Source organism: Barbus barbus (assembly GCF_936440315.1).
Source record: "Barbus barbus genome assembly, chromosome: 24".
Classification (NCBI taxonomy): domain Eukaryota; kingdom Metazoa; phylum Chordata; class Actinopteri; order Cypriniformes; family Cyprinidae; genus Barbus; species Barbus barbus.
In genome coordinates, this window is record NC_136752.1 from 14905470 (window position 1) to 14919169 (window position 13700).

Below are 13700 nucleotides of genomic sequence, written 5' to 3' on the forward strand. Positions count from 1 at the left end.
CACAGACATTGCCACCTCCCCTAGAACAGGAGGATGCCCGAGAGTATCTCAGAGAAAATTCTGAAATCCGTCAAAGGCAAGAACGCAGAAGATTACAGCAGCAAAGTAGAAGGAAAATGGACGAGTTCAACATTGCATCCCTATCCTCCATTCAAAAAGAAGGCAAACAGCAGGACAGATCACCAGCAGATTATGGAGAAGTACCACCATTCCAAACAGAACATACTTACAGCAGTGTTTCTACAATGAACACATTAACTTCCAGTCAAACAGAAAGAGCCGAAGCCCCAGTTTTACGGGGCCTTAAAACTAAGAGTGCATCAACACTTGGTTCCAAGTCAACTCCAAAGTATAGGGAATATTTAATTTAGAGTTCATTTTGACTCACCAGACAAGCAATGTTGGATTATTTTGAGCTGATGCTTTCAAAACCACAGCTTTTGAAGATGGGGATTTGCTTTTTACAAAGTATTGTAAATGCTGTAATATAATTATGAACAAAACCTAAACTTCAGTATTTCATAAATAGAATTTCTGTTCTTTTTGCATTGAAACAATGTATATACAAAAGAACGTGTATTGTCTAAGAATATAAACACTGTATTGATTTTATCGGTCATGATGTGCAGCACTAAAAAAATCCAGAGACTATAAACTGCACTCAATGACAACTCATTTTAATCTATTAATGGGGCTATACACTTTCTTGTTGAATCAGTTTCTTGGTCACTTTCATTAAATCTTCATGGTTTTTGTTGAATACTAGCTTTCCAGCAAACAGGGGTAAAGTCTCAGCATGACTTCAGAAAAGTTGATCGTCTAAGTCTTCCATCCCTTTATCTAAAACAGATGAAATGACTCCACATTTTGTTAATAAACCCCTTTATATATATATATTGAATGTAGCGAGGTTACAGTGAAAACAAACACATATACACACACATCCATACATATATACAGTCAGATGAGAATGCTCAGGCCTCTGCATTACATACTCCCCCAACAAAAGCAACAGTCATAACAACACAGGGAACTTGTCTATCTGTTGAAATAATTTTAAAACCACTATTTCCCTCAGGCACAAACAGGTGCAGATGAGTGGGATTATAACAAGTGTCTGTAGACATTTTTCAAATGGATTCTGGCCAGCATGCACAGCATACATAGACTGTTGGCTTCTTAGATGCTGGGTGAATACTTGATAAATAATGTATGGTGAGCAACCTTTTCAGGAAAAGTAGGAAAACAAATCCTAAAACAGAACAAAAATGCCTTGTAACCAGAAAAAAATGTGCGTTACTCTAAATAAGCTTTAATAAAGTTAATAATGATTTTGTCTGCCTCTGTATGACATGAACATAAAATTAGTATGTTTACATGAAATTGCAGATACACTGAAATGCTGCAGTCACTCATGTACATGGTAGTTTAGCACTTGGTGGAGATGGTGGAGAAGGCAATGCAGAGAAGAACATCTCAACAGATGAGGTTACAAGTGTGTTTAAGCTCTAAATACCATCACACAATCATGTTTTTCATAAAGCGTTAAGACTGCATGACCGCGGATACCCAAATTAAGCACAAAAAAAGTCCACTTCTACAAATACCTGTACAAAAAAAAGAGCAAAAAAAAAAAAAAAAAAAAGGTACAAAAAGAAAAAACCTCATTCATTCACGAAGACGGCTCTACTTGCAGAATGCATGCATGCATTTTTTTTCTTGTTCAGATGACAAGTTAGCTTCACGCCACAGCCAAAAAACAGTTTTACAAACATAACTAGAACGTTTAATAGTTGCTAGGCATTGGTCACTATGGGTTAAGGTGATCACATTTGACCACAAGATCTGTGGAAGAGGATGTGGCCAAAGGAGTGCCAGTGTTTAGGGTAGGATACCTGTTTTTAATATTTTTATGGCAATTCATAACAGAAATCAAAAGTGCACTTTTAACAGCTTTCTCTCGTCGTCTCTCCTTTAGATCCACGTCCTGTCATTTTAACCATGACATGACCAGTATAGTTACATTGCTAAGGAATCAAATGGTATAGTGAATGCATTCCACAGTCACTTTAACCTGCTCACACTCCTCTACAAGATGGCCATATCTTTCCATTGCAGTGCGAATACACAATGGTCATGCAAGCCAGGAAAAAGATACTGGGCTCTACGCTCACGATAAGTATAACCCACTGTTCTTCACATTGTGAACAGTAAAGCTGTTCTTGTTGATCTCATAATCAAAATCAAGAATGCAAGTGGTGAAAGGGATACTGATATAACACCACCACTGAAAGTACTTACAGCAGAATGTCTTTGACACTCTTGCATGTGGTGTGCTTTATTAAATGGCATCCAAGTGCAGTGAGACTGGTAAAAATAAAACTTATGGTAAAGGTCGCTGTGTATCTATGGTAACATGCCCTGACTGTCATCATCTCCTCCAACATAAAAACCGTAGTAAACAGTGTTTGGACCACATCAGCAGAGCAACACTATAAGCCATTTCCATTTTGAACCTTAGTAATAAGTCACTGACCTTCAGTAAAAAGCCAAGCAGGTTTTTCTTTTTCCTTTCCTTTCAGGCTTAAATTACCTAAACTTCAGACAGTATGGGAGTTTTTACCTACCCTACCCTGCCCTGCCGCAATTCATCCTCCTTATAAGAGCCTATTGAAACATTCACAGCAATATGAAACATCACAGTGGGGTGGGAAGGTGGCACCAAGACTGGCCGTGTGCTTACCCACAATGCATTGTGGGCTATGGGGGACATAAGGTGGAGTCGGTGAGGTGCTGTTTCTCCAACACACAACCACCAGTGACCCTCCTATGGCCCCGGCTAAAAGGGCGACATACAAACAGGTGCATTGATAATTACATTCTATGCAAACACTCACACACTCAAGCCCTCAGCGCCAGGGGCCACCATCAGTCTGTCCCAAACACTTCAGTTTTAATTTGTACTTTGTTTTCTAGATGTGTTTCAAAGCCGTTTCTGTCGTCATTGTCATGGTGATTGTTGGCGATTAGTTGGTCTATCTAGTTGGTGATGGTGGTAGGCGTGGGGAAGCTGTCGCTACGACATCTCTCGGTCTTTATACCACTCCACAAACTCGTCCAAAAGCACTGGCCCTGAGGAAAGAGGAAAAATGAGTCGAAAGACAAATCTGATGTAGTTCCAGCTGTATTGTACAAAATAATGATGGATGTCTAAATTGGGAGGTAATTATAACAAGTATGTTTAAGTGCGAGTGCTTGTACTCACAGGCCCCGTCTTCATCATAGTTACTGAGATCAAGGGTGATAGTCCTACTGAACTCTAGAACATTGCACCATTGATCTTTATTTATAACCTTATACTTAGATTGCTGTGGGAAAAAAAGTGGGAAAATTGTTCAAAATTTCAGACTTAATTATAAGACAATATGTATTGATGTGCATATATCTATATAAACTACCAGTCAAATATTTGTACTTACTAAATTTGCATCATTTTCATGCAAAAAATGAAAAAATTTCACATCGACTCAAACTCGTGTCGTTCCAACCCTGTACGAGTTTCTTGCTTTTGTTGAACATAAAAGATGATATTTTTAAGAATTTTGAAGATCCAAACAGCTGTTGCCCCCCATTGACTTCCATAGTAGGGAAAGATATACTATAGAAGTCAACTTTTTTTTATTACCAGCTTTCTTCAAAATATCTTCTTTTATGTTCAACATAAAGAAACTCATGCAGGTTTGGAACATGAGGTTGAGTAAATGACCATTTTCATTTTTGGGAGATCTATCCCTTAAAAGCATGAGTTGGAACAAAAAAGCAGTCAACGCTCTCAATACCATTTAAAAAGCATCCTATGATGCATGAAGTTGCCTGAACATCAAATATATGCTCAAATATAAGAAACTATTTTTTTTATTAGTTTTACCTTTTTTGTCTGTTTGAGTTTTATGTCATTTCAAAGTTTGTATTATTCCATTGGCATTTTCATGACTTTAAAACGATAAATGAAGTGAAATGTCAACATTTACTGAGCCTTGTCTAAAACTGTATGACTTACTTGCTTGCTTTTTGGTGAAAGAAGTGTTTTGTTGTTACTGTTGAAGAATGTTACCTACATTCTTCAAAATATCTTATTTTATGTTCTACAGAAGAAAAAGGTCATACTGTTTTGGAATGACATCAGGGTGAGTGAATGATGACAGAATTTAAATTTTTGAGTCAATTATCCCTTTAATAATAATAATGAGTCATAATGATGAATGTGAAGATGTGTTCAAACATTTGACTGGTCATGTAAAATAACTGTGACACTGATAGACTGTAAAGATTAAAATATTTACTTCTAGAAACTGGTTAAACACTGGAAACAATGGCCAGGTCTTCCCAAGCAGAAGTCCCAGCATGCACTTGGCAGTATTCAAGTCTAAACTCCTTTGATCCTTCTCCTACAAAAGGGTGGAAGCATATTAAAGTTTAAAGAGTCTGAATACAAGTTCACACATCACAATACAAATACTTAGCTGGCAATTATGGTGGTGACGTAACAATCTGTAACTGACCCATTATTGCCAAGGTACTTAAAACCAGGTTGCTTCGCTTTGGAATTTAGTGTACTGTGTACTCTATACTGTAAGCAGTCAGAGCTTGAACATATGTGACCCTGGACCACAAAACCAGTCATAAGTGTCCATTTTTTTAAAATTGAGATTTATACAACTTTCCATTGATGTGTGGACTGTTACGATATGACAATATTTGGCTGAGATACAACTATTTGAAAATCTGGAATCTGAGGGTGCAAAAAAATCTAAATACTGTGAAAATTGCCTTTAAAGTTGTCCAAATGAAGTTCTTAGCAATGCATATTACTAATCAAAAATTAAGTTTATATATTTACGGTAGGAAATTTAGAAAATTTCTTCAAGGAACATGATCTTTACTTAATATCCTAATGATTTTTGGCATAAAACAAAAATAGATAATTTTGACCCATACAATGTATTTTTGACTATTGCTATAAATACACCCCAGTGACTTAAGACTGGTTTTATGGTCCAGGGTCACATATGATAATACAACCACCTGAGGGCAGACATGATTATTGTCCATGCACCTTGATATGCAAAAATAGCAAAAATAGATATTAATATCTTTAAAAATCACTCTAACTGCCATAATATGTTACTAGTCCACAAGAAAGGACAAAATACTCTATTCAAGATGAGTCCAGACATTAACAATTCTGTTTCATCCAGACAGGATGAATGTCATGTTATCCATTCAAGGTTGCCACAAGCTATTTATTTGTACTCCTCCACTTTATTGGCCCTATCGAATGGCTCCAGTAATAGCTTCACTCAGCAAAGGTCCAGTCGCTTTACAATTCATACCAAGGGAGTGAAAAAAAAAAAATCAACTATCTGGACAAGAGATACTTCTGCTGAGCAGACAAAGAGGTGAAACAACCCAAAATAGCACCATCTCTCAGCAGTCTCAAGCCCTTGTCTGCTGTAACTGAAGGACTGTGATCAGTGGCGGCTGCTGGTCTTTCAAAGAGGGGTAGCTCATTTTCGGCCTACATCATAAAAATTGTCCATTTATTTATAAATATATAGCCAGCTAACTTTGTCATACCAGGAGAGCTGAAAAGACCTGTTACGTTTCCCTATCTTTTGCACTAAATCAATCTTAGGTGTTGATCTGCCCTGCTGTTTAATTCTAAGTTTCTCCTCATAAGGAAGACTTTCAAATGGCTTCGCCAAAATCAGGTTGACAATATTAGCACTGTCTCCCATTGTGTGCAGTTTACTAGCTGGCTAGTTCACCACCTACGACGCTAGCCTAGCCTACTGTACTGTACTGGCATAACCAAATATAGTGTTGATTTATTAAAAGAAGACCAGAGCTTCTAAAGTGAATGGTGATTAATGATCATCAATCATCTGTCCTAATGCATATACACAGTCACTCTTACCCTGGCAAAGTCAAAGGCATATCGGTAAATGAGCTTGAAACTGGTGGCTTCATTGAGGACAGACCTCAGGTAGTCTAGAGAGTTCCTGAGTTTTTCATTAGAGTCACATCTGCGTATGACAGAAGAAGAGAAAAAGTGAAGGTTGGGATGAGAATAAGTGTAGTAGCATGGTAGTAGATGCATTTAAGTTCCATGTTTGGCCAGACATACTGCAATGAACCCATTCCCTTGAGCCACTCCTGTAAAGTGAAGTAACCCATACTCTGGGCATCAAGCTTCCAGGCCAATACCAGCATCACTACCTGAGTACAAACATACATTAAAATGTAAAACTACTGACAAGTTATTAGAGTAAACTATGAAAACATTAGATCAGTTTAGTTTTCTTACATTCTCTGGCTCCACTCCAATGTCTTCACAGAATTTCTCCATCCCCTCAGGTCCAACAACGTCATCGCACCCTATTTATACAACACATTCAGACACAATTTTCTATTATATGCACTGACCCCAAAAAGTGTTTAGACAATTAAGCCACAATTAAAAATGCATGAAAGTCTTTGCATTATATTGAAAACATGGCATCTGTTTTAAAGAACTGCAGAACAAGCATAATTCAAGTTTGTTAACTTAGGTTTCAAAATATGAAGCAATAGGTATACCGTTTAAAGTTGCAGTCTGTAACTTTTTTTGGTTAAAAAATGATCTCAAATCAATATTTGAGCAAGTACATAACAACCAGAGTTCAAAACTATCGCCTTACTTTAGCCCGGTTCACAACGGTTATATTATAATAATGTTTTCTAATTTGAGTGGTACGGGTAGGTTTTCGCGGGAAATTCGAACATGGCACTGCATCATTACGTCACGTCTGTAAACATAAAGAAGTTTTCCCGGCTAGTAGGCTATAGCACGTACGGATGCTGCAGATAGAAAAAAAAGTAACTTGACATAATGGCAATATATACAAAGTCAGACATGCCCCTTTGCCAGCTGTGATGCCTGGTTACTGGTTTAAACTTGGCCCAGGTTTTTAAAAGATTTTTGGGTCAGCACACCTTAATAGCGTCAACAATTGATTGCCAATTCAAAGTCAATGTTTGAATAAACTGACAGCTCGGATGCCCAGATTATGCAGAGCTGTAATAGCTGCTAATGGTGGATATTTTGATGGATCGAAAATTTAAGTTTTTTCTATGTATAAACTGTTTATGTAATAAAATGTTTTCGTAGTTTATGTTGTCCCCTATCAGTGCACAATTATCAATTAAAAAGGATTCATGCCAATATTGTCCAAAACCCCACTTTTCTAGGGCGTTTCCAAACTTTTGGAGGGCAGTGTACTTGTTTAGATGACAATATCCAGTGAAAATTCTTATCTGGGTCATATATTCCAAGACGTAGACTAATCTGTGATTGCGAAGTACAGTAAATATCCACACCGGTGCGGCGACTGACTGCCACACATTCACCTCAAAACATTAGATTCATCCGCGCTAGAGCCGAGCTGGAGCACAGCCCAGGCAAGCAAGATAATTCCGCAAGCAGCTGCAATTCCAGGTTTTCAAACATAGATGGTGACAAAGAGGCAAAACTTACGGACTGCAGCTTTAAAATAAAAACAAAACGTCTTGGACACTTTCTAGTTGTCAAACTTCTGTGGCACATGTTCATATGTTTATGTGCCAGCCAGGGCGCTTTGAACTTAATTGGAACTGACTTTATATATTCACAAAAAGAATGACTCTGAGACCAATTGGTTATAAATAACTGAAAAGGTGAAGTTAATTCTAAGAAAAGCATATTTTTTTTGCAGATGTGATTAAACTCTTTTTAAGACCTTACTAATAAAATCAAAGAGATATACAATTGCAATAGTTCATAGTATTATGACAAACTCAATATGACTCAATATGACAATTATGCCCATGTACCTGCGTATTCGTAGAACCATTCTAGACATCTCTTGCTAGAAAAAGCTTTGGCTTCCTGGATTTGCAATGTCTCCTGTTTTCTGTAAACACTGAAATGAATAGACAAGGACTGAGCGGAGGCTATTTAAATACACATTAACACACACTTGTATACACATTAAAGCACGAACATGCTACATCTGATACAAACAAGGAGAGACACATGCTCTGAGGGCAGAAATCCACCGACACAATGAGATCTGATGGTACAATTAACAGTCATGATAATTGCAACTTTCTTTTGACATTATCTTATTATAACAACATTCAGTTCCTTCTGTGCAAAAAAAATACAGAATTTCTTAATTGACATGCTTTGACAGACAACTAGTTTATTTGTTAATCAAGAAGTCAGATAGATGGATGAGCATGTATGTTTGAGTGAATTAAAGGAAGGTCAACGGACCGATAGAATGGACAGAGCTGAAGGGCTGGAGAGATCGATGGATGGATGGATGAATGGAAAGGTGAATGTTTTGAGCATACTTATCCTGCCGGCTCTTCTTAGCAGACAGGTCATCTCCAGCAGTGGGTCTCCTCTTTTTCCTGGGGGGCATGGCTCTGGAGCAGCAGGCTGGAAAAGAGAGACAAACACGACACAAAGATGATTATTTTTTTTGTGTGTCTTTTTCAGTCATTCCCTCCCTCAAACCAGTGATATGCCCTCATTTAATCTGCTTAAGATGGCCTGCATGTTTTCAGAACTGTTTGACGAATAGAAAGTTCAAAAGAACAATTAATTTGATAAAGAAATCTTTTGTAAAATATTTAAATGTCTTTGTTGTTATTTACGATCAATTTAATGTATCCCTGCTGAATAAAAGCATTAAAATCTTACTGACGCCAAAAAGGATTTGGCAGTTATGTAGAAGAAGAAGAAAAAAAAAAAAAATACATATGATGCAAGTTTCCAGCATTAAGTACCATTTTTAAAAATTATGTTTGATTTTAGTTGATAAGGTTATATTGATAAGGTTGATAAGGATTTGAGGTCACTACCTGTACCGTGAGTCTCTGGGCCGACGTCTTCTGTCAGGTTCTGTGGTGAAAAAGAAACACCCACAATCACTCTTTCTCTCGCTTGCTCAAACAACATTCTGCAGCAGAGTAGCAGCTATTAGCACCACACCATAAAAAGAATAAAGTATGCATGTGTATGTGTGTGATCGTCTTATTTTCTTGTAACCTTTATAGATGCTGCCTGTGCTCTTCTCGGAGAGGAGAGTTCTGGAAATAAGCTAATGTAGAACAAAATTCTTTGTGAATCAGGGTTATGAGGGTAGCTATTTAAGTAACTGACTTGATCAAAGGTTAATTTGTAGTATGTAATAATGCTGTTGAATGTCCCAACCTCACATATAGCCAAACACTGCCATCCCACAATCCTAATCTACCAAGACAAGCAACACCGGCCAGTACAGCACTGCCAGCTTTTGCATTAATCTCAATATAAGAACAACAACTGTCCTATAACCAAGAAATAGAGATTTATGGCCTGATCTAATAATAATATTCACACAACAATGTCAGCTGTCATCACATTTGCTAAATTCTGCATGCAATTTTATCTATATATATATATTTACATATAGTTTTACGCATCTGCTATCCTTTGCCTGTTTGTTTAGTTTTTTTTGTCAGAAATATTTTACATCTTGATTATGCTAATTTAACAAATACAGTGCAGATGTCTAAAAATCTGCATGAACTATCTATTCTAATTCTAAAGTTTTCTCTCTTTAAAAGTAGTGTTTGAAAACAGTTTGAAGGCTGACAAATCAGACAAATGTCCAAGTGATTTCAAATTGTAATCATAATCACAAACCTTCACTTAATAAACAACACATAAATCAGTCTTGATGCACTGGTTCTTATACTTTGGTAAGGACCTACCTGCCAGAATCACACTGAAACAAAAAAGTCAATCATCTAGTGATGAAAATGTACACAAATCACACCTGTATAAATGCTCTTGGTTTAAACTATTTAAAGGCATGAATGTTAAATCTGGCAATAAAGCTGATGAGTATTTAAGTGCATGCAAACTGAGTCCATATTTACCAGCCTGTGCAGGGTGTGGTAGATCTTGTGGATACTGGCCAGTGTGGACAAATGAGAGTTCAGCTGGAAATCTGTGAGGGACATATAAAAATAAACATCTGTTACTCCTGGCAATTATGTACAAGCATCTGGGCTGTACATGGATTTCTGTGTGTTGCTTGTTGTGGTGAGTATATATATGTTCGTACAGTGTATACATTGAAATAATTGAGGACATGGGAAAGAAGCATCTGCTCAAGTCAGCCTGTAAAATGACAGGGAAAGATGAGAGATTCTGAAGTGTTTCTAATAGGCTAATGCATACAGTATGCATTTAACTGCTCTTCATTATGAATATAGCCGGCTACCAACTCTGTCATCCATAATCTTTATATTATCAAGTATAATTTCATCAAGAAAGTAAATGCCAGTGTGGAGGCCATATTTCTCTAGCATGTTTTAGGATTAGATATATTTAAGAATAAATATGCACAGAAAGCCAAGTACAGATTGAAACAGGGTTACAAGGATATACTTAAGCACCAGTTGGACAAAAGGTACACAGCAATATTCCACAAGCTTGTAACCTAACACTTCGGAAGATGCATTAATTCACTGTATGTGAATGCGCTGCAACTGAATTGTTTTCAAAGAAAGTCAGTAATGCCAATTCTCTTTCGGTCATCAATTTACCTTTAGATCCAGAGTTTTTCATTCAGGGTATTCTTCAAGATAATATAGCCTAAATATAAACAATGATATTCAGATATGAATAGATGTGGGTTGTGAAAAGTCAATGGCATCTTTATAAAGGTCCACTATACCTCAGTGTCTAAGAACTGTCCTCATGCAGTGCAATGGAAATAAATATCATATTCTAAAGCATAAAGAAGCTCTATTTTGAAGTGCATGATTCTGAAATTAATAACATGGCAAAGGTGGATCAGACACCAATGTCTATAGTAATCCCTTCTATACTGTAAATGCGTTCTGCTTGTAACTTTTATTTCATTAACTTTACTTGTTTTCAAATAACACGAATACTAAATTATTAGGTATTTATTAGACAGTTTTTGATTTAGTCGAAGTGGAAAAACCTAATTAATTACAATGCTCAAAGAATAAAGCAATGTGCTGGAGCATGAAAACTAGGTTAGTATTATGAATTTGCAGAGGGATTAAAGACAAAAGTAGCAATGTGATTCATTTTGCACACATTATAAACTTCCACGTTCTCGTTATTCAGATCTAGAAAATTACGTATCGGTGCAGGCCTTTCTGTACAAGCGCTGTGCGAGTAGACAAGCCCCTGAAACAACATTAAATTCAGAGTTGATGAAAGATAGCCCGGTATATAATCCAGCACCTTATTAGAGCAAACTCGACATAAAATTAGACTATTTGTGAACGTGTGACGCAGTTTTCAGGAATGCCAGTGGATATGAAATACCCCAAACAATGTAAGAAACATTATTACTCGAATTCACACCAGCACATTTCAAACATTCACATCTCTATAACTGACTGCAGTTGAATAGGATTTTCTGCCACATAGTTCACATATGAGTGTATACACGCACAACTTGCAACGACTTTACAAAGTATCTGGAGAGTCTGTGGACTTATGGGGAATGTAGTCTAATGACAAACAACGCCTGTGTTTGCAAATGAAATGGTTCGGCTAAATAAACCACATTTCCCAGAATTCCTCACATAATAATTTAAATCGGTACTCTCCCCAACTGATGAATGCGACCCAAATGCTGCAAAAAAGATTTTCTATCTTTGATCAAAGACATTTCTTTCACAACGACATGCAGTTGATCTTCAGAGGGACGTACAGTAATGCGCCAGATCGTGTTTGCAAGCACTATTTTTTTACACAACTGCGTCACAATTTTCACCCCCCTGTCATTTTTCCGCAGTTTTCTCGAAAAACCCGACCCGTTTAGCTCCAAAAAACAATCTTTCACTTGCTCTGCACTGCTCACTCGAGTTGTGAGGTAATTAGTGTACAAGTGTATTGTGTAAATAGGATCAGATACCTTGCTCGGATTGCTGTATATACTCAAGCAAAGAAGGCTAAAATGCAGCGTTATTCCTTGCAAGGTCGTTGTCGCTTGCAAGCGCCCTAGATATCGGAGTAAAAACACAAAGAGAGCAGCTAGCAAGCTCAGAGTCAATCTGATGATTTCTATGCTCGGGTAGCGGCTACTTTACTCACAAAATGCGTCAATACAGCGAATCATACATCTTAAAAGAAGTCACGGCGACTTGTCAGGGTGCAGCAAGTTCGCAATTGCCATCACAGGTCGACAGAATACGAATAGCAGTGAAAACGTACTATTGTACTTACTTGACGCATCTGAGTGCATTTTTATGAAACACACAACTGTATTTGTGTGAGTCTGCAGACCGGCCAGTGGGCGGGACATGTCAATATTATACATGCCCACATATGATTTAGATGGGCGAAATTTTCAGTCACCACGCCCACTCGTGTCAATGATTGGTCGAGAGGAGTGTCAAATACATTGCGCAAATAACACTGTGTATCTCCCGCCTCTAAACCAACCTGATTGGTTGAAGCGTTCCTATAGCTCCTCCTCTCGACGCACATGATTGGCTGAGCAGTTAGACTACACCCATCAGCTCCGATAGTTTCCTCGTGCATATCAGAAAGCCAGCCCACGATGACACGCTATTGGCTCAGCTGTGCACCAACACAGAGCCCGCTTGGGTTAACAAAACAATGGTGAGAGAATACAGTGAAAAACATTACTGAACGACGTTGCTTTTGCTTGTTTCTGCGCGACTGTCATCCAAACTATTTCTATGAAAAGTTGCAAAAGTAAATGAAAAACATCACAATGAGCAGGAACCCTATAGGAACCACAATTATGTTAGCCATTGTGATTAAAGGGGTTGTTCACACCCAAAGATCATCATCATCTGTCCCTAATGTTGTTTAGAACCAGTATTGATCTGTTGACCATAAAAGAGTGCTCCAGTCACCATTTAATTTAAATGTATGCACTGGCAATATACTATAAAGGCAAATGGTGAATTATTGTGTATGCTATATGCAGAGTATTTCGTAAAACATACCCTGTGCTTTAGTGCTTAGTGTTATGGTCTTTAATCTACACGAAATCTTTATACTGAGATTGCTATTATAATGTGTGTTTTGTGTGGGATTAGCTATGCTTCTCAAGTTAGTTCTTTCTGCAAACCATTATTTATCCTACATTTACTAGTGTTCAGCCGGCATCAGTTATGCTGTTTGGAACGCAATGAAGATGTTAAACATCTGTTTTCTCTGAATAATATTTTTCATTCTCACCCTTTCACACAGTTCAAATCATCTGTGGGTCTAATAAATTGAGCATGAATTTATACACTGCATGTTAGAATATTCTTTGAAAAACAACTTAATATTACTGAGTCACCCTCAGATATCCTAATTATTAGGTGCCTTCATTAACAACATAGCTATTCAGTATCTATGTGTGTGTGTGTGTGTGTGTGTGTGTGTGTGTGTGCATGTTTATGTGGTTTATGAGGACACCGATTTGTATAATGACATGGGTATGACAGAGGTATTACAATATGAAGGTGGTTTATGAGGACACTGCCTATGTCCCCGTAATTCAAAAGGCTTAAAAAACATACTAAATGGTGTTTTTTTGAAAATCTAAAAATGCACAAAG

General features: G+C 37.3%; 1 protein-coding gene across 6 annotated transcripts; it reads right to left on the minus strand.

The window, feature by feature from the left end:
- Window positions 1-868: 868 nt before the first annotated feature.
- Window positions 869-12440, minus strand: LOC306843980 (DCN1-like protein 4; the record flags this gene model as incomplete). Of its 6 annotated transcripts, XM_079375761.1 has the most annotated exons (12): window positions 869-3132; window positions 3266-3368; window positions 4344-4448; window positions 5978-6086; window positions 6188-6279; window positions 6368-6438; window positions 7912-8000; window positions 8437-8524; window positions 8950-8989; window positions 10012-10082; window positions 10684-10732; window positions 12347-12407. In XM_079375761.1, 11 exons carry the CDS (start codon window positions 10703-10705, stop codon window positions 3077-3079), a joined length of 846 nt encoding a protein of 281 aa, XP_079231887.1. In that variant the 3' UTR covers window positions 869-3076. The 6 variants fall into 6 exon arrangements, with proteins under 6 accessions (XP_079231887.1, XP_079231884.1, XP_079231883.1 ...); XM_079375758.1 differs by lacking the exon at window positions 10684-10732 and having other exon boundaries at window positions 12347-12440; XM_079375757.1 differs by lacking the exon at window positions 10684-10732 and having other exon boundaries at window positions 12335-12440.
- Between the last annotated feature and the right edge of the window lie 1260 nt (window positions 12441-13700).